This window comes from Caenorhabditis remanei, chromosome V (genome assembly GCF_010183535.1).
Source record: "Caenorhabditis remanei strain PX506 chromosome V, whole genome shotgun sequence".
Lineage (NCBI taxonomy): Eukaryota > Metazoa > Nematoda > Chromadorea > Rhabditida > Rhabditidae > Caenorhabditis > Caenorhabditis remanei.
Genome location: NC_071332.1, coordinates 8500593 through 8525848, shown reverse-complemented (window position 1 = coordinate 8525848; position 25256 = coordinate 8500593). Strand labels below are relative to the sequence as shown.

The 25256-nt window shown below is 40.1% G+C and overlaps 6 protein-coding genes across 6 annotated transcripts; 3 read left to right on the top strand and 3 right to left on the bottom strand.

Moving 5' to 3' along the window:
* Nucleotides 1-200: 200 nt before the first annotated feature.
* On the top strand, nucleotides 201-2024 carry GCK72_018210 (uncharacterized protein; the record flags this gene model as incomplete). The annotated part of the gene is made up of 5 exons (XM_053732450.1): nucleotides 201-320; nucleotides 378-737; nucleotides 780-1416; nucleotides 1460-1728; nucleotides 1773-2024. 5 exons carry the CDS (start codon nucleotides 201-203, stop codon nucleotides 2022-2024), a joined length of 1638 nt encoding a protein of 545 aa, XP_053581363.1.
* Nucleotides 2025-7588: 5564 nt separating this feature from the next.
* On the top strand, nucleotides 7589-9042 carry GCK72_018209 (uncharacterized protein; the record flags this gene model as incomplete). The annotated part of the gene is made up of 8 exons (XM_053732449.1): nucleotides 7589-7832; nucleotides 7883-8054; nucleotides 8103-8222; nucleotides 8280-8475; nucleotides 8521-8613; nucleotides 8657-8722; nucleotides 8770-8864; nucleotides 8916-9042. The coding sequence occupies 8 exons, from the start codon at nucleotides 7589-7591 to the stop codon at nucleotides 9040-9042; spliced, it is 1113 nt and encodes a 370-aa protein (XP_053581362.1).
* Nucleotides 9043-9541: 499 nt separating this feature from the next.
* Nucleotides 9542-10535, top strand: GCK72_018208 (uncharacterized protein; the record flags this gene model as incomplete). Its single annotated transcript, XM_003114223.2, has 2 exons — nucleotides 9542-10455; nucleotides 10505-10535. The coding sequence occupies 2 exons, from the start codon at nucleotides 9542-9544 to the stop codon at nucleotides 10533-10535; spliced, it is 945 nt and encodes a 314-aa protein (XP_003114271.1).
* On the bottom strand, nucleotides 9547-10591 carry GCK72_018207 (uncharacterized protein; the record flags this gene model as incomplete). The annotated part of the gene is made up of 2 exons (XM_053732448.1): nucleotides 9547-10304; nucleotides 10549-10591. 2 exons carry the CDS (start codon nucleotides 10589-10591, stop codon nucleotides 9547-9549), a joined length of 801 nt encoding a protein of 266 aa, XP_053581361.1.
* Nucleotides 10592-10914: 323 nt separating this feature from the next.
* On the bottom strand, nucleotides 10915-12175 carry GCK72_018206 (uncharacterized protein; the record flags this gene model as incomplete). Its single annotated transcript, XM_053732447.1, has 4 exons — nucleotides 10915-11098; nucleotides 11145-11308; nucleotides 11360-11773; nucleotides 11924-12175. 4 exons carry the CDS (start codon nucleotides 12173-12175, stop codon nucleotides 10915-10917), a joined length of 1014 nt encoding a protein of 337 aa, XP_053581360.1.
* A 2961-nt stretch (nucleotides 12176-15136) lies between these two features.
* GCK72_018205 (uncharacterized protein) lies at nucleotides 15137-16303 on the bottom strand (the record flags this gene model as incomplete). The annotated part of the gene is made up of 4 exons (XM_053732446.1): nucleotides 15137-15326; nucleotides 15376-15517; nucleotides 15668-16004; nucleotides 16052-16303. The coding sequence occupies 4 exons, from the start codon at nucleotides 16301-16303 to the stop codon at nucleotides 15137-15139; spliced, it is 921 nt and encodes a 306-aa protein (XP_053581359.1).
* Nucleotides 16304-25256: the final 8953 nt, after the last annotated feature.

Below are 25256 nucleotides of genomic sequence, written 5' to 3'. Positions count from 1 at the left end.
TTGTACGTTCTGCTTTAGCGAATTTTCCCGTGCTTGTTGATTATATGTTCATGTCATTTTTCTGGTTGTATTCATTGTATCGAGTATTAAAGAAATGCTTGCCGCGTTTATGTTTTCTTTTTCGATATTGGCATCTGTGCCTATTCAATATCTATCATCTCAAATACAGAATTACGGAAAACTTTATATGAAAATAACAGATGGAAGACAAGGGTTCTCAACGAGCCTTATTGGCTCAAACAGTTAATGAGATCGTCAAACTGCTCATTGAGGCTCACAATCAGAAGAAAGACGTCAATTTGAATCGGTTGAAATGTATTGTAAGTATAATGTTGATTTGTCAAATCAATCAAATAAAAACCAATTATTAACTACAGGTTGCACAGAAGAATGGACTCAGTTTCCAACCTAAATTGGTAGATATCATCGCAGGAGTTCCAGCCGACTATAAAGACACACTCCTTCCGAAACTGAAAGCGAAACCTGTTCGAACTGCTTCTGGAATTGCTGTGGTCGCTGTGATGAGCAAGCCGCATCGTTGTCCACATATCAATTTCACTGGAAACATTTGTGTTTATTGTCCAGGAGGTCCGGATTCCGACTTCGAATATTCAACACAAAGTTATACTGGATATGAGCCAACAAGTATGCGAGCGATTCGAGCAAGATATAACCCGTATTTGCAAACACGTGGACGTTTAAATCAATTGATGCAATTGGGTCACTCTGTTGATAAGGTACATCCACATTCTATTTCAACAAAGATATTCATTTTTCAGGTCGAATTTATCGTTATGGGTGGAACATTCATGTCTCTTCCTGAAGATTATCGTGATTTCTTCATCCGAAATCTTCATGATGCTCTCAGTGGACATACCTCCGCGTCAGTTGAAGAAGCTGTTGCTTATTCTGAAAGATCCAAAATGAAATGCATTGGAATCACTATCGAAACTCGACCGGATTACTGTCTACCTCGTCATTTGAACGATATGCTTTTGTATGGATGTACACGACTCGAAATCGGTGTTCAGTCTACGTATGAAGATGTAGCCAGAGATACGAATCGTGGTCACACTGTTAAATCAGTCTGTGAGACATTTCATATGGCGAAAGACACTGGATATAAAGTTGTAATTCATATGATGCCTGATCTACCAAATGTTGGATTGGAAAGAGACAAAGAACAATTTTTAGAGTTATTCGAAAGCCCCGCATTCCGACCAGATGGTTTGAAACTTTATCCAACATTGGTTATCCGTGGAACCGGATTGTATGAATTATGGAAAACTGGAAGATATCAAAGTTATCCACCATCTGTTCTTGTTGATTTGATTGCTACAATTCTGTCATTGGTTCCTCCATGGACACGTGTATACCGAGTACAGAGAGATATCCCAATGCCATTAGTTTCATCAGGTTTCTGCACTCCAAGCACCTCGTATTCATTTTAATTTTTCAGGTGTTGAACATGGAAATCTCCGAGAGCATGCAATGGCAAAAATGAAAGAACTCGGATTAAAATGTCGAGACGTCCGAACAAGAGAAGTGGGAATTCAAGAAATTCACAACAAAGTTCGTCCAGAAGACGTTGAATTGATCAGAAGAGATTATACTGCAAATGGTGGTTGGGAGACATTTATTTCCTATGAAGATCCAAAACAAGATATTCTCATCGGACTTCTTCGATTGAGAAAAATCTCGGATAAAGCTCACAGAACAGAGTTGAAAGTATGTGATGAATTTCAGAACTGCAAATAAACTCATATTTTCAGGGCAATGTCTCAGTTGTTCGTGAATTGCATGTTTATGGATCTGTTGTTTCGGTAGCTGATCGTGATCCGAAGAAGTTCCAACATCAGGGATATGGTTCTCTTCTTATGGAAGAAGCTGAAAGGATAGCAAGAGAAGAACATGAATCTGACAAGATTGCCGTCATTTCTGGAGTTGGAACTCGAGATTACTATCGGAAGCTTGGATACGAGTTGGATGGTCCATACATGAGTAAAAAACTTGTTGACTACTAGGCTGTGCCTTTTTGAATCTGTTCTTGTTGATTAATATATTTTCGTTTTTTTTTTTGAGTTTTTCATTGTTTCTCATATAAACTTCATACGTTTTTGTCTACTGTAAGTTGAACATAGATTTCTCAAAATACGAAACATTTCTGAGAATCAGAAATTCATGCGTTTTTTTCCTAAAATTCGGAAATTTGTTTTATGCCCGCTTGTTTCAATTCAGACTTCCAGATCATAAATCATCAGGAATATCCTTTCGAACTTTGTGCTTTGAACAGTCCACAACAATGTTTTCTCCTCATCTGATGGATCATCTCTGATGGCATCAATGGAAAGATGTTTTGAAAATGAACTGAACAAGAGTGAAATTAATTAGAAAGTCCTCTCTTCGATGCCCTGGATTAACCGAAGAAAGGGGAATTCCATTCAACTCACCCACTCGTTTCCTTTTTTCGCTTTTCTTCAAATGATGAAAATGACGACGTCTTCTTCTTGTTTCCTTTCTTCCTTCTATTTTAATTCTTCTTCGAAAATCTCAACTTTCTTTTTGTTCTCTCTTTTTTTGGTGATCACTTGCACAACATTCCCTTTTTCAAACGGATTAAATCAAAACAAAAGAACATGTAGTCACCCGTATAAACTCAATAAACGTTCCATTAAAAGATGAATATTCGGACAGAATTTCAAAGCTCTCCAAAAAAGAAAATTTGATTCTAAATTTATTGCATTCCAATTTCCCTTTAAACCTCTCTCTCTTCTACAAAATGTGCGTCAAGCGAGCAGAAAAAGTCAGTTATTATTACCCTTCCATATATATCTCTTCGTGTATGTATGTACTAGCAAGTTTTTTTTCTTCATTAACGGTGTCTGAATAATGCATTAAATTGGCTCCCAGTTGAGAAGAGGGATGAAATTGCACGCACATCTTCAGATGAGATCATTCGACTCGTCACTAAATTACTTTGTCTGAAGTTATAAATGACTGTTTTCGTGGAGGGACAAGAATTCTATTTATCTACTTTGAGAAAGAAAAAAAACAATTGAATGAGTCAGAAATTGGAAACCTTTCACATCTTGTATACTGTAGTTCGACCCAATTTCTGAGTTTCTCAAGTTTTACGGCATGACTGTGCATTTTCCTGTGGTGACACCGTCTCGACAGTTTCTGACCCGTGTTTTAAGTTGATTTTCTACTTTGTCTAACCAATTCTCTTATCTGTACAATAAGCTAAAATTTTAAAAACAGAACTGAGAAATCCCGACTCCAAGTCGTATTTCCGATTGTTTTCAATATTCACAAAACTCAACTTTGCTCTTTTAACTTCCTTCTCCTAGGACCCAAGAGACGTCAGAGTACTTTGTCGAAGTCAAAATCATGTGTCTTTTTTTTGTTATCTGAACAGCTGAAAATACCAACTAATCTTAACTGGCTATCACTTCATCAAGACCTTACAAGTATCTCCCTCTATCAATCCGTTCTGACCTGACTATGAATATTAATTTTCTGGTCGTTCCGGAATATATAGCAACCCCATTTTGACATGTACCCGTGAAAATACAATTATCCGAAGTACGTATTTGCTCTCCTAAACCCTCAAAGTTCTCACCTGGATACGTATGTGCGACGTTCTGTTTCATCACTTCTTTCTCTTTTTCTTCACCAAAAAAAAAAAAAAATAGGTGTTCGTTTAAGGTCTACTGCATTCTCCTGCAATCATTATTATTTCTTATGTACCTCGCTCCAGAAGACATTTATTCCCTTCTTCTTCCCCCAATTTCTCATTCTTCTGTCTCCAATAGCTTTGTCTTTCTCCAGAAGAACTGATCCCAGTGCCACCCCATCGAGAAACACTTGAAACACGCCATCGGCTCATTCTCTCTGTTTTTAGAGTCTTTTTTGACTCGATTTCACACGTTTTATCTCTTTGAGCCAGTAGTTTTCCAAAAGAAAAGAAGATGTTGCTTTTCACTTTTCACTTCGAAATGAATTTCTCTCTCGAGACTTTGAGAGAGAAGAAGAGCAAAAGAACATCACTTTTTTGGAATAACTTTGTTTGGGTTTTTGGTTTTTTTTTCAGTTTTATTTCCTCCGCATATTTCATAGTCAAAAATCGAAATCAAAAACCAAGAGGAGCAGGTGAATTTCAGAAGAAAACGTTTTGTGATTTCATGATTTTTGTAGGAATATGCACGTCGGATTTTGAAAACTTTAAGAAATAGGACTTCAGTCAGTGATCCTGATTTATTTGTGTTGATGTGATGTTTTTCCTTTTTCATGTTTTCAATATTCAGTAAGTTCCCATCCGCATCATATTTTTCTAAGTACCCCATCATGTCCGTCCATAATGTTATTCGAAGTTCATTATCAGAGAACTCAATAAATAAGTTTGAACTTCAGTGAACATGTACAAAATCTCTGAGTTTCATAGCTATAATAGAATATTCTGAAGCATTCGCCCGAACGACGGACGTTCAAAACATATTCTTTTTCTGACAATTTTTGTATCTTGTTCTTCATATAAATCCTCTCTAAACCGGATTCAATAGTAGATTGTAGTCAGAGCTAAATGGAAAATCTTTGAGCTTTTTCAGTGTAGTTTATATAGTAGACTATGCATATCAGGTAATCAATTTCTGACATTTTCTCTGAAACAATTTATGAAATTAAGTTGAATTCCAAATCGAATCAAATCAAATGCGTAGACACATCGCGTATTTCTTTTTGGTATTACGGGGGAAGCCGAAAGCAAAACATGTGGTAAATGAAGTTTCAATCAATTTTTCATATTTTTTCTAGGAAAATATTGACTCTTTGCCCCAACTACTTATCTAACAATGCCAATTTGACAAAAAGTAAATGACAGCTTCTCGTTGTTTTCACTCAGGAGTCTTGTATATTTTTAAAGAAGATTCTAAGAATTCGAGTTGACTACAGCATACCCTAAAATGTTGGGAAAAATTGGAAAGGCAACCAAGCATTTTCTTATTTTCCTTATTATATTTTCATTGTTTGGTCTAGTTTTGTTTCGAAGTCTATAATTATAGTAGTAAATTTCAACATGAGTCTGGTAACTGGATTCTATGGTTCTTAGTATTTCATTCGTATATTCACGACATCAAGATTCATTAAAATACGAAGTACTCGGTGCAAATGAGTGCTCAAAGAACCTATCCAGGAAGAGCGTGTACCGGACCAAAGGAGATCAGAAAATGAAATATTTCTTGGAAGGTGATTCAAATTGTTCTCTGAACTTCCACGTTTTCTTTTTCTTCTTTTTCTGGATCATCTCCATCTCTCATATATTTTCATATCCTCATCTCTTTTTGTCTACAAATTATAGTTTTCTCTTTCAGCTTAACCAATTCATATTTCCTTCCGCTATTGTTCATCTGACTCACAGATGTTCCTCGTTTTCATCACTTCCAACTTCAATCAAAATCTTCCCCCATCAGAAATGGAGAGAGATGAGGAATATGTAATTAGACATTGTTCTGTCACAAGGCTCTCATTTTCTATCTTAGAAAATTTATTTTCTTTTTGCTCTTCTTGTCGACACACCTCATTAGAAAACTATCTTATTTCATGTCTCATACTTTTTTATTGCATCATATTCCGACATAAATTTTATGAGAGAAGAAAAGATGCAGATCAAAAATAGTAGATGGCCTTCGATATCTTTTTTCTTCCGGATATTTGGAGAGTCAGCGAATTTTCAGTGTTCTCAAGCGCACATTCGTTACACTGAAATTAGGAATTAAGAAATTCTCCACAGTAAACCATTTTTTTCTGTAAATTTCGCGCTTTTCTGAAAAGTACTGTGCCAAATCCTTTTGCATAAACTCTCCAACCAAACATCTATTAGCCGAAAGCTCAAAAAATTATCAATGCTGACAGATCCCTTAGTAATTTTTTCAAGTTTTCACCAGTTGAAAATTCATTGTGTTCTTCAGATTTCCAGATTACCATGATATCATCCTCAGTACGTAACCCACTCTAATCGTCGCAATATTCTGTTTACAATTTCGTTTTCTTTTGTATATTTACATTTTGAATTTTTCTTCTTTTTTTTCGTTCTCTTTTTCAATTCTCTTCTGCTATCTTTCCTTCCGAACTCCCGATAATTGACTCAATGACTTCTGGAATAAAACAAAAACTTCCTCTAATCCAGTCCAAGATCATGCTTTTCTTTTGTAGTTTGCTCAATGAAGCGCAGCATAGCTTCCACATTTAACAGGACATTCCGGTTTTTTGTTCTTCTGTTTCTGGAGTAAAAATTGAATGAGAAGATAGAAAGGAAGTTTCTTCTCTTCTTTTTTATTCATTTGACGTCACTTTTTATCCTGAAAAAGAGCAGGAAATAAAATAAGTTAACACATGTCAAATCGGCCCACGAATGAAATTGAGAGAGCAGGTTATTCTAGAATGTTGCAACAGCTGAAAACAATTGAAGTATCTCTACTTTTTTCTCGAAAAATTTCTTTCTAATTTCTTCGTTTTTTGTTTTGTTTTTGTTCTGGATATTCTCTCCAAGAGGTCATTCTTTTGTTTTTTGTTCAGTTTTCAGATTTTCTGACTAGATCCTTTTCTTTGTTTGCTCACTATTCTTTTAGTCATTCATTTCGTTGTCTTAAAAACTTTTTTGCCTCTAAAAATGAGAAAAAATGTGGAATGTTGTTTTCATATTTCATCTATATGTTCCATTTCGTTTTCAGCCAAATTTATAGCGTGTTAATCTGCTGCAGAACAAGAAGAAGGTACAAAATCGGCTTTCTTCAAAAAAAAAACGAGGAAAAAACGAATGAATAATTTGATCACTTGTTGAATTTTTGGAGGAGAAACGGAACATGATGAATATGAAGATGATAGATGCATTTTTATTTATCGCGTTCCTGTTTGTGTTACGTGATTTTTATTTTTTCTGCTGACTGGAAATTTGGAAGTTTTGAGAGCTCATTCGAATAAGGAACATTTTGCCTTTCTCAATGATCCTTTTCAGTTGAATTTCCATTTGCAGCCGTCATAAATTCAATTTGTAATCTTTTGAATGTTGACTGAAACTGAGTTTTTAGTAGGTGTTTACTCAAGATAAACTCTTCCAAAACCATTGGAACTTTTTCAGGAAAAATAAAGTTTCTGAGATTTGGCTGCTTTCTTAAATCACCTTCGTCAGCTTCTTCTCATTCAACATTCAGTAAAACTTAGGTGTCTTCTCACCAAGCATCCAATTAAAATTACATCTGCCTTCCCATGTACTCTTTCTTTTCAAATCCGATGCCATAACTCTCAAACTAAGAAATTACAGACTTTTTTATCAACGATCATTCAAATATAAATGCTAATAATGAATCCTAATAATTGAGCTTATTCTGAAACAAACATCTCCTTCCTCATTCTCATATTTCAATATTTTTGACTCAATGACCATCGAGTATTCTCTAATTCCTAATTATTGCGACGAGAATAGATAGCAATTAGACGTTTCCCTTCCTCATATTTCTTCTCTCTTATCCTTTTCTCTTCGTACCCAACAACTAATACTCAACTTCATTTCTTCAACTATTTTCAGCAGTAGATGAGTTCCTCAGAACATGAACAGTTCCTACGGGAATGGACGTTTTCCTCTCGTCTTTTATTCTACTCAATCATTGCTGTCACTTCATTAACTCTTCCAGTACTTGTACTGATTATGGCTTTGATTCGACCACACCGAAATTCTCAATATTTCCCCTACATGTGTGGAATCATCGGAGGAAACTTTGTTCTACTGTCTACAGTATTCACATTGGTAGTTTCAGAAAATGTCAACGTTGTTTACTGTAAGTTTCAGAATGAATTGAGTCCCCATTTTCAGTTCCAAAAACTTCAGACTATCTCCCCGGTTTCATAATCTGCAAGTTCTCCGCTTTCCTTGTCAACTCTGCTTCCTGCTTCATTCATTGGACATGGGTTGCAATGTACTCTCAACGATGTATCCATGTATTTTTCCCTCTTCGATCCAGGAGAAGACTACCTAGGAGTACATGGAATACGCTTTTGATGTAAGTTTGAAGTGAAGCTGATAGAAATCAAACCCTTCCTGTTTTCAGCATCCTGCTATTCTCTTGTGCATGTCAAATCTGGGCTCCGATCACAATAACAGAACTCAACTTCTCGCACGGAAACAACAGCCAGGGCACGTATTGTGCAGAGGATCCGTATTTCAGCAGGTGATTTCTCACTTTGATATTCTTCGTGATCATTCGGAAAACATGAAATATTTTCAGTTCGTCAAAGATCATTGTCCTTGTGGAGAGCACAATAACATTCTTTATTCCGTTCATGCTGACAGTTCTCGCAGATATTTCTGTTTTGGTGTCAAAAGTACCGTGGCAAACTCCATTCAAACTGATTTCAGCAGACGATTTGAGGAGTAATAATAGAAGTGATAACATGAAAATTGTATCAAAATTGAACTTAGAGGTGAGAGTAGTTCAAATGGTGTTCAAAAACTTTTTTCAATTTCAGAGTGCTGAAAAACGAAGAATAAATGCAATCAAAAGATGTCTCATTTCTGCAACGTTGACTCTGGTTTTGAATCTTCCAAATTATGTTCTTCAGGTATAAAAACTTGAACATTTCAACAGAACTAAAATATTTTCAGGTGGTTGATGAATTCTACTCACTGAGGGAACACAGAGAAGTATCAATTCGTCGGATTTTCCTTCAGGTCATTCGATTCAATTCCTTTCGAAATAAAATAAAATCTAATTTCAGGCGGATGCAGCTGTTTACATTCTATACCTTTTGCAATTCCCATTGGTTCCAGTAAACATGTATTTCCTCCGTCAGAACATCACAAGAAGCTCCAGGTTTGTAATCCTTTCCCCTTCATTTCATTCCATTTTATTTCCTTTTTGCAGAAAATTGCGAGAGAAGACAACACTACAACAAGAGCACAGTAGATCATTCCAAGTTCTCGAAATGAGTAATGATCAGAGCAGAATTCCATTGAGTACAACAATTCCTTCACCTACGTCGCAGACTTGAGAGAAAATACGATAACTGATTGAAATATCGAGTTAACGGGATTTTTGTTGTCGACGGGTGGAATTATAATATCGAATCTCAGTGCAAGTATCTCCTTTTTTGAATCTCTATTATTTTGATCTCTGTTTTTTAAACTGATCTCATATTATTTTTCATTTCTTTTAAAAACTTAGTTATTTATAAAGCTTTAAATATTTACAGCGTTTGGAGCATGTCAATATCAAAGTATAACAATTTCTTCCCAATTAGAAAGCATGACAACAATTTCATAGATAACATTACAAAGTGAATAACAAGTTCTTGTTTCCAGAACTACTATCATATCAGTAGTTGTTCTGCGGACAAATGAAAAGAAACCAGTATGGTCACACTCCAGGAAACGATGAGTATAAAAAGAGAGGAATCTCTGACAAGAAACATACCAGCCTCTTCTTTTCTTTTTCATTTCGATTATCTCTTTTCATTTTCAACACATTTCTCAAACCAACTCTTTTTAAGAATGGGTCACATCCAAGTTCTTCTATTCGTCGTGACAAGCGCATCTGCTTTGGCAGCTCTCACTGCAATCTTCTCGGCTATCCACGTGATGACCGACATCAGCAGCTTCCAAGACGAAGTTCTCACCGATCTGAGCAACTTCAAGCAGTACGCTGACGATGCGTGGGGTGTGATGGTTCGTACTGGAAACTCGCCAGGATTCCGTTTTGAGCAAATCACCGGAAGAGTTCGTAGACAATATGCTACCGCTTCTGGTGGTGGTGGTGGATGCCAATGCGCCGCCCAAGCCTCTGGATGCCCAGCCGGACCACCAGGAGCTCCAGGAGAAGATGGAGCTCCAGGAGAGCCAGGAACTCCAGGACAAGACGGACAAGCTGGAGGAGCTGGAGTCGCCGAACAACACTCTGCTGCTTCTGCTTGCATCACTTGCCCAGCCGGGCCACCAGGACCACCAGGACCAGATGGATCTGCTGGACCAGCTGGACCAGCCGGAAACCCTGGACAAGACGGACAAGGAGGAGATGCCGGAGCACCAGGACCAGCTGGACCACCAGGACCACCAGGACCAGACGGAAACCCAGGAGCCGCCGGAAACGACGGAGCTCCAGGAGCACCAGGAACTCGTTCATCCAGCTCTCCAGGACCAGCCGGACCAGCCGGACCACCAGGACCACCAGGACCAGATGGAGCTCCAGGAGGAGGCAGCGGACCAGGACCAGCTGGACCAGCCGGACCACCAGGACCAGCCGGAAACCCAGGATCTGCTGGATCTGATGGACAACCAGGTGGACCAGGATCCGATGGAGCCCCAGGAAGTGATGCCGCCTACTGCCCATGCCCACCAAGATCTGGAGCTGTCGGTGGAGGAGGAGGATCTGACGCCGCTGTTGGAGGAGGTGGTGGATCAAGCGATGGGTAAATATTTTTTAATTATTGTTCATACTCAAAATGCTCATTTTTCCAGATACCAACGCAAGCATCGATTCTCAAACTAATCGATGGACCCACAATTTCCAGAGATTGAGAAAAACTGCATCAAAAACATTGCCATTTAGTATTAGCACCATTTGGTGGGAAATAAATCTTTCCTTTCGGCATTTCTGTGTTTATTTACAGTCTATTTATTACAACATTACAGAAAAATATATACAACATTAAGGGATGGGGATGAAAGGAAAGAAATATTGTTAAGAAAAAAAAAGACTTTTCAGAAAGCAAAGATTCAAGAAATACATTTCTAACAAGTTACGAACAAAAAGAAATGGTTCATCTTTAGTTATAAGTTTTTAATTAGTAGCTGTTAGCTCATAATTTTATAGTGGGCTTTGCCAATGCGAGAAATAGAGAAATAAGCAATTCGGATCAAATTATCAATCAGATTTTAGAGCTATCGTGGTTGGAAGTGATGGTCTCTGGATTAGTTTTTCCTGGACGATTGACGCAAGGCAAGAAGATTTTGAAAAAGGCATTTCTGTAGTCCGGGAGGAGCAGAATAATGGCCAGAGGATCGATGAATGGGAACGCTGCCACAGCAATTACGGCGGTGATGTTGTTCCAGCTGAAAAAGTATATCTGTGTTAAAACTTCAAGATGATATGAAATACCTCTTGGTGTCCACATGAATTATTGGAACAGACCAGGCAAAAACACATGGAATGTAACTGATAGCAAATGGAATGAAGGTCTGGATAGCCAACGCTTTCAGTAGATTACGATGCATTTTTTTAGTGGTTTTACTCATTTCGACAACGCTCAATTTTGAGTGAATCTGGAATTGAAATTGAATTCTAATCACTCTCTTAACCATTTGTGAACTTACAGTCCATCCGATCCAGATGCAGAAATAGATAGTCCAGCAAGAAATAACTGAGATAATAACGATTCCAGCAGATGTTCTCAAAATCAATCCAGTCGAAGCACCCCAATATGTACTTCCCAGTATAGGAACTTGATAGACGTCAGCATTGTAGTCACGGCGGAATGGCACTTCGAGATACGACCTCATCTCGTCATCAGACCACATACAGAAATAGACTGAACAGAACCAAACGATTCCTTGTCCGAAAACTCCGAGAGCCATTACAGTAATCCATTTTGGATCTCCAAAAGCAGGAATCCATTGAGGACGGCAGAGAGCAACATAACGATAAATGAAATGAACTTCGAGAACGCCGTAACTCAGAGAGAAGAACATACAACGAACACAGAGAGCAGCAAATCCGATTTCTGGATCCTGAAATTTATGAAGTGACTTCTAACGAATTGAAGTTTCTGATCACTGAATTTTGGTGTGTTTATTTTTGCCATGAAACTTTTTTCCTTAAATTCTCAGACTACGTCATTAGAGTGTCGAAATATAAAACTACTGAAACTTGTGACCTACATCTGCGAATGGTCCATGAGAAACAAAGAGACAGAAGGTGTTTCCTTCACTGTGAGATCCCATAGCCACGACCATATCAACTGTTGAATACATTATATCAAAAATTCCGAAGCTCATGAGCATGTACTTGTAGGCACCGAAGGAAGAGCGAGTCTTCTTCAAGACAATGAAAACGAAGATCGAGTTGCAGCAGTAGGAGAGTATACCGAACACGATGGGAGCCCAGTGATGGACGAAATTGACGTAAATCATGTTGACTGAAAGAAATACAAATAGGACAACAAGCTAAACATGTCAGAAAAAAGTACGACAGTAGGAACAAGTTTATAAGAAAACTTGAAAAATGAAATGTTCAAAATTCAGGTATCCAATGACGAATAAGGACGAACACGAGAAGAAAATGAGTGAGACCGACTGGGAACATTCTCATGGTGTTCTTTTTTACTACGGATTTTCCAATTCATCTGAAGAAACGAAGTAAGAAATAGAATGGAAAAAAGGGCACAAGTCAATTACGTTTCTCTTTGATTTCTCTCTTTTTTCGAAATTCAATTGAAACGGATTAGCCGTTTTGATTCTTTATTTACTTCTTCTGAAATTCAAAGAATCGTTGGACTTGTCAACATGAGAAAAAGATAATGTTTGGGTTGAGATAGGCATTTTTTACTTGATTTTGGAAGAACTTTCAGCTGGGGTTGCAAACTGTCATCTTTCTTTCTGGAGGGTAGTTTTCAAAAGAAAATCAAGTAAAAGGAGATTAGGTGGAAGTGAAAAAAAAGACTTTCAAAACAAGAAACTTCTAGCCGTCTCTTCCAGCCGGACCCCTTTTATAGAACCTTCTGTACCGTAGAATTGACTCCGCCCAGTTCGTTCTTATTCACAGGAAGACGCCTCGTGATACCTCCACCCTCGCTATAAATTTCAGTTTTATCGTTTGCCATTTTCCTAGAAGCAGAGATGGGACGAAGAGAAAATGTATTTTCAAGCCTTTTGTATTCAAAAAACGTTCTGCAATTCACTTCACGAGGAAGCATCTCGACGGAAATGAAAAATAATGAGTGGGAGGAGTGGGGGGACTACGGTAGAAAAGGAGAAATGGGAGAGGGTGATCAGAAGTCTGGAGAACTGGAATTATAGAATTTTGAGTTTTTCAGTAGTTCATTGGGTCAGCAGTGTAGATATAATATTCTTCCATCGATTCCAGAATCTCATCAAAGTTCTCTGAATCTCATTATTACTTAAAAACTCTTCTAGATGTGTCCATCGTAGTTGTCTGTATCGATGGACTACTAAAAACTACATATTGAAGTTCAGGAAGACATACGTGATAGAATAGGGCAGAAGGTAAGTTAAGACATCAAAAAGTTCAGTCTGGTTAGTCAGTTTGTAGTTTGTCCATTAACTAATATCAGTTGACTAGACTCCTATCAGACTAAACGTAGAATATGGATGCTTTTGAGGGAGTGTGAAGTTTTTCAATTACTGGGAGTCAGAAAAGCTATCGGAGTGCTGAAAATGGCTGAAGTTTAGTTGAAGTTGTGAAGATTCGGTGAACTTTTTCCGAAGGGAAAACCACGGATTGAAATCATTTGACAATGATAAAAACAACGGAACTAATGACACACCACGCATAACATGACATGAATTCATGATGTACTAATATGTAATTAAGATGAAATTCCAAAGAACGAAACGAGTTGAAAATGCTTCAAATAATGTAAAGTTTTATGACTAGACTACAACAATTTTTAGTTCTTGATCGGTGATTCGGGGACAGATTGAGTTCAAAACATACTCCGTTGCTCAAATTTAATTATCTCGGAGATTTTAATTATGTGAGTTAAGGATATAATTGACGAAATTTTGCAATAAGAAACGGAAGGATTCTACGATCGTAGATCTGTTTTCAGGAAATGTGTTTTTAGCATCTGGACCATTGATGAAACTTCAAGACGGTATTCTTTAAGTTTCTGGTAGTCTTGAATGACATATTTTGTTATTCGGAAGAAGTTGAAAACTTTGATTTTACACGAATCATCATCAGAATAACATTTGTAAGGCTCTTGATTTTGGCTGAGTTGGTTTTCAGATGCATTACAATCAGGCTTGTTCGGAAAAAACTTTTCGGAAAATCGGAAACGGAATTTTTTTTCCGATTTTCCTTTTCGGAAAATCGGATATCCGAAATTTTTTCCGAAATTTTTTTTCGGAAAAACCGGAAAATTCGGAAAATTTCGGAAAATGACAAAAACGACTTATTCGGGCCTGAAATCAAGGAATATAATTGAAATATCAATAATATTATCGATAGCAATAAAAACAACATATTAATTGTCAGGCCCGCTATTCTGATAGTCAAACCCATCAATCGAATGTTTTGTTTTTTTTTCAGTACCTCAAAAAATCAAATTTTCCGACTTTTTTCGGAAAATTTTCCGACAATTTCCGAAAATTTTCCGAAAAACCAATTCGGAAAATTTCCAATCGGAAAAATTTTCCGAAAAAAAAAATCGGAAAATTTACCGTCGGAAAAATTTTCCGAAAAAAGTCGGAAAATCGGAAAAATCGGAAATTCCGATTTCCGGTTTTGAACAAGCCTGATTACAATACAGATATTTTTTTTATGGATTGACTCATTAGAAGTATCAACAGCTAGTAGTTCAAAACATACTCCGTTATTTAATTGAAACCAATAGTTTTTCTTTTCGCAGCACCAGAATAACAATCGACCAAATTGTGCCTAATTTTCGGAACTTGTCACAATAATGTGATCAAATGTGGAAGTAAATATTTATATTGAGTTACTATAAGTTGCCAAATGGAAATCAAACTAGAGTTTTAGGTTTCGGTAACTTCCAAGTTTGCATTATCGTAGTCAAACTCATTGACTCTTTGCCGTAGTCCAGACTACCGTAGTCGGTTTAATTTTCTTCTCATCTCAAAGTTCCTGGTCTAATCGGTTCACAGAGCTATAGAACACTCTTTATGAAGTTTTTATATTAATCGTACATGTCTTGTAGTCTCATATTTTGAATCGGATTGTCTCCGAGTATTCTATGGAACGACTACATTTATTGTCGCTTTCACGGAGTCACGAACCTGCTTTATTACTAATAGTTCAAGACTATAAACGAGGATCTCATGTTTTTTAACGCTGGAAGTCAGAACGGAGAAAACAAAAAAAGATAAGGGTGAATTGGTAGAATGGGAATATTATGTATTCGTCGTTCTTCCGGAAACTTCTCCCGCAGTGGTTTCTGGATACGTTCGTGTTGGATTGAAGTAACACGGTAGGAATATTCTGAAGAGTGAATTCCGATAATCTGGGAGAAACAACATGATTGCCAGTGGGTCGATAAATGGAAAAGCTGCAACTGCGATGACTGCTGTGAAGTTATTCAGACTGAAAACAAATATGGATTTGTAAGATTTTGACTTTAAATGAATCTCACCTTTTGGTGTCCACATGAATTATTGGGACAGACCATGCAACAACACATGGAACATAGCTGATTGCGAAAGGAATGAAGGTCTGGATAGCCAACGCTTTCAGAAGATTTCGATGCATTTTCTTTGTATTTTTACTCATGTCTGCTGTATTCAATGTTTTGAAAATCTGAAATCATATTCAAGCTCACAACCTGAATTCTACTTTTTATGAATTTACCGTGTATCCTGTCCAGATACAAAAGAAGATTGTCCAACAAGAAATTATTGATATTATAACTATTCCAGCGGACGTACGTACAATAAGTTTAGTTGATGCTCCCCAATATGTACTTCCCAGAATTGGAATTTTATGAACGTCAGCATTGTAGTCACGGCGGAATGGCACTTCGAGATACGACCTCATCTCGTCATCAGACCACATACAGAAATAGACTGAACAGAACCAAACGATTCCTTGTCCGAAAACTCCGAGAGCCATTACAGTAATCCATTTTGGTTCACTGAATATGGAGATCCATTTTGGACGGCAGAGAGCAATATATCGGTAAATAAAATGAACTTCTAGAACGCCGTAACTCAAAGAAAAGAACATACATCGAACACATAATGCCTTGAATCCTAGTTCAATGTCCTGCAAGAAAGCTTTCTTTCTACTTTAATCTGGTGAAAAATGTTCACATGAGCAAATGGTCCGTGGGATACAAAAACGCAAAATGTGTTTCCTTCACTGTGAGATCCCATAGCCACGACCATATCAACTGTTGAATACATTATATCAAAGATTCCAAAACTCATGAGCATGTACTTGTAGGCACCGAAGGAAGAACGAGTCTTTCGAAGGATGATGTAGATAAAAATTGTATTGGAAAAATATGACAAAATACCAAAAACTATTGGAGACCATAGATGGAGAAATCCGATGTAGACCATTGGGTGAACCTCAAGAAAGTGATTCACAAGCTCGTCCTGCCAAAGACAAACGTGGTTCAATGTTAAGTTTAATGTTAATAAAAAAGAGGAGAAGACTAAACAAAAAAGACAAGAATGGAATTAATTTAAAACTCGATGAACTCTCGATAAAGATGAATTCATATCTCAATGTCTAGACAAGGTTTTCATTCATGAATTACTCTTTTGGGTTGTTGGAAAACGTGGTCACCTAACTATGTTACAGTAACGATTATGTGTGTTTAGACAACCCATAAACAGTTATGCGCTAAAGAATGCTTTATTACTAACTAACTGCGCTTACATAAAGAGTGAGGCGGGACAGGGTGAAAAGGGAAACAACAAAGGTTAAATAGAGTGAGATAAAACAAGGTAGGGTCACGGGGATCGGTCTCGAATGAGCTTACGCTCGGCCTTATATACTGGTGAGGGGGTGGGTGACATTGGCGCCCGCGGGCATAGAACAGAGGGGAGAGATCAATTGGTGGGGATGACAACAAAGGGGGGGGGGGAAAAGAGAGATAGAAGTGCGTCTAGAGACGCAGAGAAATAAATGAATTATCAGTCCGTTTGGTTTCTTCTAGACCATACTTTACATCTCCCTCCTTTTACATAAGATCGTCCTCGATCGTCCAAAGAACGGACTGATGATTGAGTCCCTCTAATCCTCCGACAGCTTGGCTTTGGACACACGGTGTTGCCTGTGGTTCGCCGAAATGGCCAGAGCTCACGTGACTGATTTGTCCGATAGAATCGCCCGAGAATGCTGGTCGTGGGGATTTTCTGGAAATTGGACTAAAGGCGACGAAAATATGTGAGAAAAGGGAGTTGGAATTTGGTGAGAAAGATCTCGTTTTTTGGAAATTCTTGGAATATTCCTATTCCCCGGCTCCCTTTTTTAAACGAGACCGTCTCTGGTCTTACTAAAAAACGAAACTAACTGATAACCCAATGGAAGTAAAAGAGAAGGGGGGGGGGGGGGGGGGGAAAAAGGGAAAGAAAATTAGAGAGAAAGAAAGAAAAAGAAAGTAAAACTCCACGACTGTGTCTCAGTTCGACTGAGAGGCGATATCCTCCAGCTTTGCCTCCAATATGGCTTCTTCCGGCATGAGTTCCAACACTCTCTTCCATTCTTGTGCTCCGGACAAGTTTCGGCGGTCTCCAATCACGATTGTGGCTTGCTTAGATCTGGTTAAGCCGACGTTGATCCTCGTGGCGTCGTTGATGAAGCGACACGTGGCGACGTTCTCCGTTCTTGTTGTAAGCAAGAAGACCAAATCATACTCCGCTCCTTGCGAGGCGTCTACTGTGTTTACGTAAACGTCGTTGTCGAGACGGCGAGAAACATTTGCAGCTTGCGCCAAGTACAAGCAGAGTACTGCGGCTTTCTCGTCCTCCTTCTTTGCCGTTTTCCACTGCTCGACCAGTTGGACCACGACTTCTGCCTCTGCGTCATTTACGAAGGACGTTCCATCTCGTCGTTCTTTGGTTTCCGCAGAGATCAACAGCAATGGGAACGAACTTGGGAGCCTTAAGCGCTGCAAAATGGGTACAGGGGAGACTCTGTCCTTACCAGACAACATGTCATCGTAATAAAGCTTAGATACCAGGTCCGTGATTTCAGCTGGGCATCTGAAGACTTTGTTTAATCGGATGACTGGGGCTTGCTTCAGCTTGACGGCTTCGATGAACGGAAGGCCGATGCCTATGTTCTTCAACTTCTCCGGTACTGCTTGTTCCGCGTACGGTGCCAACTGTCTCGAATCTCCGATAAAGATAAACTTGGACTTTGTGAAGGTGTATATCATTGGAACCAAGGAGTAGCGAGGGAGTTGTGATGACTCGTCAAATACAGTGGTTGTGACTCTGTCCGTGTTCAGCCGTAGCCACAATTCTGAGCTGAAGAATAACCTAACTGAAACAACAGTTCCGAAGAACAACTGAGGTTTATGTATCTCTAGGAAAGTTTGGAAAATCGTGTGGGTAGGTTTGTTAGTTTTGTAACCTAGCTGAAGGACTTTATGGATGCTGTTGTTTACAATGTCCTGTTTTCTCATAAATTGGTGAGCGAAAAGGTGTCGGACAGCTGACTCCATGAGGGGTGTCAACGTGTTCATACCTGGTTGGTTTACCCGAATGACTGCCTCAATCAGAACGCGCGGCCAGAGGACCGGATAGTCATAATCCGTCTGTAGTTCCGGATCCATTCGGTTGCGATTCTTCGCGGTAACGAGCCTGACTCCCGGGACGAGGCGATCGACCTTCTTCCAGGCTTGGACTGCTTGGGCTGTCGCCGCGTTAGACATTGCGGCCACGATGATCCAGCCTTTGGTATCCGTGCTGGCGTGCCGGCAAAGCGAGGCTACGAGAGCCGTCGTTTTGCCGGTACCCGGGGCACAATCAACCAGAGCTGCTTTCATCTCTGGAATCTGAAGAAGAGTGTAAATCTTACCCTGTTCCGGAGTGAGCACTACGGTTCCTGCTGTCCATTGGCAAACGTTTTCTGGAATCTGGATATCCGGTAGGGAGAAACCACCATGGAGTGCGGCGAGCACCCGTAGAGCCGTGCTTCCATAGATGACATCTGGGACTGCCAGGTGTCCGGTGGCGAGTCGCATGAGGTCGTCCGCTTCGACTTTCTTCTGCCGGACCACTACTTCCTGCCCGACCAACTGCTCCGGAGTGTAGTCGACGTGACCTGAATGAATCAACCTACACCGAAGCATAGCGGCTTCGCCTTCGATTACTGTCGACAACGATACTGCTGAAAAAGTGCACCTGGCAAAGTCCAATGACAGATGGACTCCGCGGCGCCACTTAGCTAGAGAGATCATACGACCGGGGGGACTTGGGAGGGGAGTCGTGATAATCAAACCTGAGAGGCCTTGAGTGGCACTTACTACTTCTGTTGGGTAGGCCCGATTGTCATATCTTTCGGTTTGAAGAGCCACTTGTCCGTGGATACCCAATTTCACCGCTCTCGCGAAAGACTCCAAATTTTCTTTGGTCATCCGGTTGTTCTGGAAGAATGTTGGGACCGAATCCAGACGTGTGGCTTCTTCTTGCTCCATTTCAGTGATGTTGAGGATGGTCGGGTCGAATGCCCACGTAGGAGTGATTAGAGACACCTCCTTTGTCACTGTTACTCTGTAACTTGGGTCTATTGAGCTCATTAGCTTACCTGCTGTTGCTACTGGAGCAAAAACATCTGCTTCCATCCAGACTCCATCAACTTTCCTCTTGCTCAACTTCTTCGTCGGGAAGTAGGCGATCGAGCCGATGTGGTTGATCGCGAAAGCTGTCTCCTTCTTGTTGTAGTCCCGCCCGTTTCTTCCCATACTCAGGGCTTCCTGTCTCTTCCAGATGTTTCTTGGGACCATCCGATACTCGATGACTCGCCAATAGTTGTGCTCCTTGGGGTCAAGAACCTTAACGAAATCGCGCTTTATGTCTTCCGGCGACTTACCTGGTTTGCGTGCTAACTTCTGGACAAAAATGAGGTCACCTTTATACAATTCTGAGCAATTGGCGAACTTCTGCGAGTACGTGTCGAAAGCAGTGTTCGTAAGCCACACGTAGAAAAGATCTGGGCGGTCGTTGGCAACCAACTCCGGGTGTACTGGTGTGAGAGTCATGGAAGCTCCATCTCTGTCGACAACCTGATAGATGGCGTAGGGCCGTGGTGGACTGAACGAGCAGAACTTCGTCTCTGGAACTTCCTTGCCCTTGAATTCTTCGAGTGGGTGTTCAGGGAGTCCTTCAGGCTTCTGGATGCACTCGGCTGTGGCTTCTCTGAAACTTTGAAGTGAATCTAAAGACTCACCTTTAATTGCCTTTAGAGCCGGACATTTCGGTGGTTCCTCTGATCGAGTTGAGGTTACATAGTATCTCTGAAATGGGTGGACAGCCTTCTTCGCCGGTGGTTCTTCCTCTTGGTTCTCCTTCTGTGGACCTAAAAGGGCGTCCTCATCGATCGCCTCCATCTCTACCTGAACAGCCCATGATGCATCTATGCTCGGAATCTCCATGTCCTCGTCCGTCTTCGCCACCGGTTCTCCTTTCTCATTTGCCAGGTACTGCAGTGGACCGTTGACGCCTGAAATTTCTCTCGGGTCCGGAATCACTTCCATCTCCTCGTCTGAATTAGCATTTACAGTGGCCTCTGAGCCGAAACTCAAAGAACCACTGGTTTGTGGGTGTTGAGTGATGCTCAGTGCAACCGAGACATCACTCGGTTTGGTGGTTGGAGGGCTCGAGGCCGCCGCGGCGGGTCCCAGGCTGGCAGTTGGGGGGCTGACGCGGTGGTCAGCCCATTTCCCAACCCCGACCTGGGCGCCGGACTCCGGGCGGTTGCCTCTCGCCTTTTCGCTGCTCGATGTGGGATCCAGCTGAAAATAAACACGCTGAGAAAGAGAGAAACGGCTTAAGAAAAGAGAGAATGGTTGAGAAACACCGGTAATCTATCAAAAACCTGGAAAAATATTAGGCCGAAACGAAATTTGCGACCAATTTAACTATTTTTGAAATTCGGACAGCGTTTTAGTGCAAAAACGCGTGAAACAACCTGCTAAAATTATTGCGAACCAGCAAAAACGCTAAAAATAGACTAAAAACGGTGAAAAACTGCTGAAAACGAAACAAAACGACGTGCGGCGACGTCCCAAAAATGGCGAACCGACGTGTTGTTGTTGTTGTTTACTTCGGCCTACTGTAGACGACGCGGTCGCGTCTGCGGTTTGTCGCGCCGAGACCCGTCGGCCGCGCATTACCATGCGCCTTTCCTCAAAAAGTTCTTACTGTAGCTCATCGATTTGCGAAGAATTTCCTTTCTTCGCATCGGAAAACCCGGAGAACGATTGGATTTTCAGATTTTCAGACGTTTTTCTTCTTCCGACGTCTCCTGGTGCCAATCCGACGTCCGTCTCCGCCTTTTTATGCTTCCGAAACGTGTCGATGATGACGACTCACGTTCTTTCTTCCGTTTTCTTACGAAGACTCCTTCAACTTTCGCTGAATCTTCTTGCACCATGTTGTTGGCTTGATGTCCAGCTTCCTTGTCACTCGACGACTTGTCGACTTGCTCCTTGTTGCTCCTCGACTATTTGCGGATGTCGATGATCCTTTGCCACGTGGTTGTGGCGCTTCTTCCTTGTCTGAATGGTTGTTTTGACAGGTTATCATCCGTCTACCTGTCTCCTGTCGCCTTCCGCTCACTGATGGAGCCCCGAGGTTTTCTCCACCTCTCGTGCCTGGTTCCTGGCTCGTGTAGGGGCACCGCCGAGCAGTCCCGGACTGCTCCGTACTTTTCGTACGAGTTTCCGAAGCCCGAAAATTTACCTGTTTTGCACAGATGCCCTACCAAACAGTTCTTGACTGTTCCTTAATGAATGCCCTACCAAACAGTCCCGGACTGTTCCGTACGTTTCGTACCGGTTTCCGAAGCCCAAAATGATTTGTAACAGCTTCCGAAACCATTTTCCGAAGCCCGAAATTCGTAACGGCTTCTCCCGAAGCCCGAAATTCCGTAACAGCTTCTCCCGAAGCCCGAAATTCCGTAACAGCTTCTTCCGAAGCCCGAAATTCCGTAACAGCTTCTGAGCCATTCCCTAACTCGTGTAGGGGCCCTACCAAACAGTCCCAGACTGTTCCTTGTCGGCGCTCAATCCTGAGGCCCCTGCCTTCACCGCAAATCATCCTTCATAGCCATTCGCCGACCAAAATCTGATAAAAAATTTATCGAGGGTAGCTCACTCTGCTGTCTCACGACAACAGAAGTAAGATTTAAATGTTGTGTAGAGAACTACATGTCTTATGGACAGAAGCGATTCCTGAGCGAGAAGGTGGCAGTTAGAGGGTTGACACGGTGGTCAACCCCGTTTCTAACCCCACACAACCCGCTGTGACCAGAAAAAGCGCTAGACTTACCGACTTTCGACGGGAGAACTGTCCTGTAGTCGAGTTGAGTGTGATTGCCACGATTTTCCGCGTGTTGCTGTCCGAAAATCGATGACGGGTCGAGATGTGTTGTTCCAATCCGTCGCGAACTAGAAGGAGTCCCAAAAAGGGAAGAGGGGGGCTCTGTCGGGGGGAATTTCGACAGAGAAACGATAACGCGTTAAAACGGACCGAAAAATTGCCATGCATGAGCAATTTTGTTAAGAGGGGAAGTGGGGGTGCGACGAACGGCTTTCCTAAAGCGCGTTACGATAAGCTTATCATGCCCATGGGTGGCACTGCTACTGAGTGACCCAACTACAACCGGTGAAGACGGTCAAAATGTCGCGCTTCCCATTAACCTACATGAAACCTAATTGTTATAAAACTAACCTAAATTACCTAAGTTTGAAGACCCTACACTAGAAAACTAAACTAAAAGGTGGCCTACCTAAAAGAAAAGAGCCTAGAGCAATGCCTGAACGCGCCAAAAGTTATGAAACGGGTGGGTGGGTGGGTGTTTAAACGTCTTAAAGTTAAGACGCAACTCGCTGCTACCAGTAACGATTATGTGTGTTTAGACAACCCATAAACAGTTATGCGCTAAAGAATGCTTTATTACTAACTAACTGCGCTTACATAAAGAGTGAGGCGGGACAGGGTGAAAAGGGAAACAACAAAGGTTAAATAGAGTGAGATAAAACAAGGTAGGGTCACGGGGATCGGTCTCGAATGAGCTTACGCTCGGCCTTATATACTGGTGAGGGGGTGGGTGACATTGGCGCCCGCGGGCATAGAACAGAGGGGAGAGATCAATTGGTGGGGATGACAACAAAGGGGGGGGGGGAAAAGAGAGATAGAAGTGCGTCTAGAGACGCAGAGAAATAAATGAATTATCAGTCCGTTTGGTTTCTTCTAGACCATACTTTACATTACTATTGAATTATCTCGGAGGTCTATATGAGTTTTAACATGAGAATTTTATTAGGAGAACCGATTGGTAAACTAGATTTCAAAGAAAAAAACTCGCAACATCTAAAGTTGAGAGATTATATATCTCGTTGATACCAATGATTAAAATAAAAAAGTGACGAGTTTTTTTGTTTTCGGAGTGATGGTCGTACGACCAATTCGTTGATTGTTTTTGGACAGTTGAAAGATAATGCATAGGTTTGAAATTTGAAAAGAAGTGATATTTCAGCAGCCTCCGTAATTTGGTGAACGTAAGGTTTTTGGCCAAAAAAGTTTGTTTGAACTAAACTTTCGTCTATGAAAACGAGGAAGTTTGAGTTTAATCTTCGAAAGATCAATCTATGTATACTCGAGTTTATAATTAAATCAAAGAATAAACGTGATTCATGAATTGAGCTACTAAAAGATTTTTTTTTGAGAGCAAACAAATGTTGCAAATATTCCGTCGAAATGATTTCATTTATGCGTGATCTTCGAAAAAAGCAGATGACAATTTCAGCCAGTGATCAGTCCTTTTTGTAATCAAGAAATTCGAGTATGGGGACAATGAGATATTTACATGACATGAAGTTCACAATGATAGGGATCATTATCAATTGCTTTACTCCGTGGAGATCAATATATATCATGTTTGTATTCATACAATCTTCGGGAGATTACTGTATTTGTGACATCTCTGAATAAAGTCTTTCTCAAAGTACGTGAACTTTCCATCATAATTTTTTAAACTGTTAAATCCACGTGCGGATGCAACTACTCAGGAACTCGATTGGTGTTCTTCTCCATTACTAGATTAACTAACTACTAACCAACTCAACTACTAACCATGATCTATTTGACTTTAACACGTGCAATACCATTACGTCTAGTGAAAAGAGCAGGTAAAAAGAGCTGCTTGGGTTTTTTTTTCTGAAATCGTTTATTCTTCCAAATCTAAATGTCTTCAAGCACTAGATCAATGCTTGATTCCGTTCAACTTGTGTTAATTCTGGATACTGTAACAATTCTAATTTTATAGTAACTTTATCGAAACTTCATGAAAAACCATAGAAATATTAGTATCTTGAAAATACATTTATTTTTACCTTTTTTCTATCGAAGATCACTGAAACATCATTCGATCACTGATCTCTTTACACTACTTTCTCTCTAACATTCGGAGGTTCTCAAGTATTTTTCTCCAGTAACTTTTATTTTTTGTCCAGCTTTTCTTTCACTTCGCACGTCTTTTCTCCTTACGTTTCTTTCTTTTCATTGTCAAGTTTTCCTAAGTTCCCATATGCATTATTCCTCTCACACTTTGAATTTAGTGTACAAATTTCCAAATAATACTGAAATTTTAAACAATCAACTGATGTCAAAGTACTGTCGTCATCTCTTTTTTGAGACACATGGTACATTTTGAAGCAACATATTTTTGTCATGTTATTGTTGTTTCAAACCAAGTGTTTCCAATTGAAAAGGCCTCTTCTGTCGCTGAAGTTTCATATTTTTCTGACCAATTTATTTTTTCTGATTAATAAAAACCTGAAGATTCCTGAAGATCTAAACATTGTCCATGAACAGATCCTAGCATTTGATTTTTTAATAAAAACACATTGAGAAAAATTGCGAAATGTCCCGGAAGTCATTGTACAAAGGTCGAATCGTGTCCTTCAGATTCCATGGTTCCACATGGATTACATCCCAGATGAGAGTGCATTTTTCAAAAAGAGAAGAAGCATGAAAAAGGGAAAAAAACATCATGGGATTGAGGCGTCTGCGTCTTATGGGTCTACTTTAGTTTTTCCTTGTTCTCTTCTCTTGTGCACACTTTGACGAAAAAAAAACCACTCTTTGCTCTTCTTTTTCCTTTTATTCATCGCGTGTTTTCATCCATTCAAATACTTTGTAGCATTGCAATTGCAAGTAGAATCGAATGGCCTTCAAATTGGTTTTTTGATGAATCATTGGGTCATCTCTCGAGACATGTTTAATGATAATGATAAGAGAAGGGATTCCCCCAAGTGTCTTTCGAAAATGAAGAAAT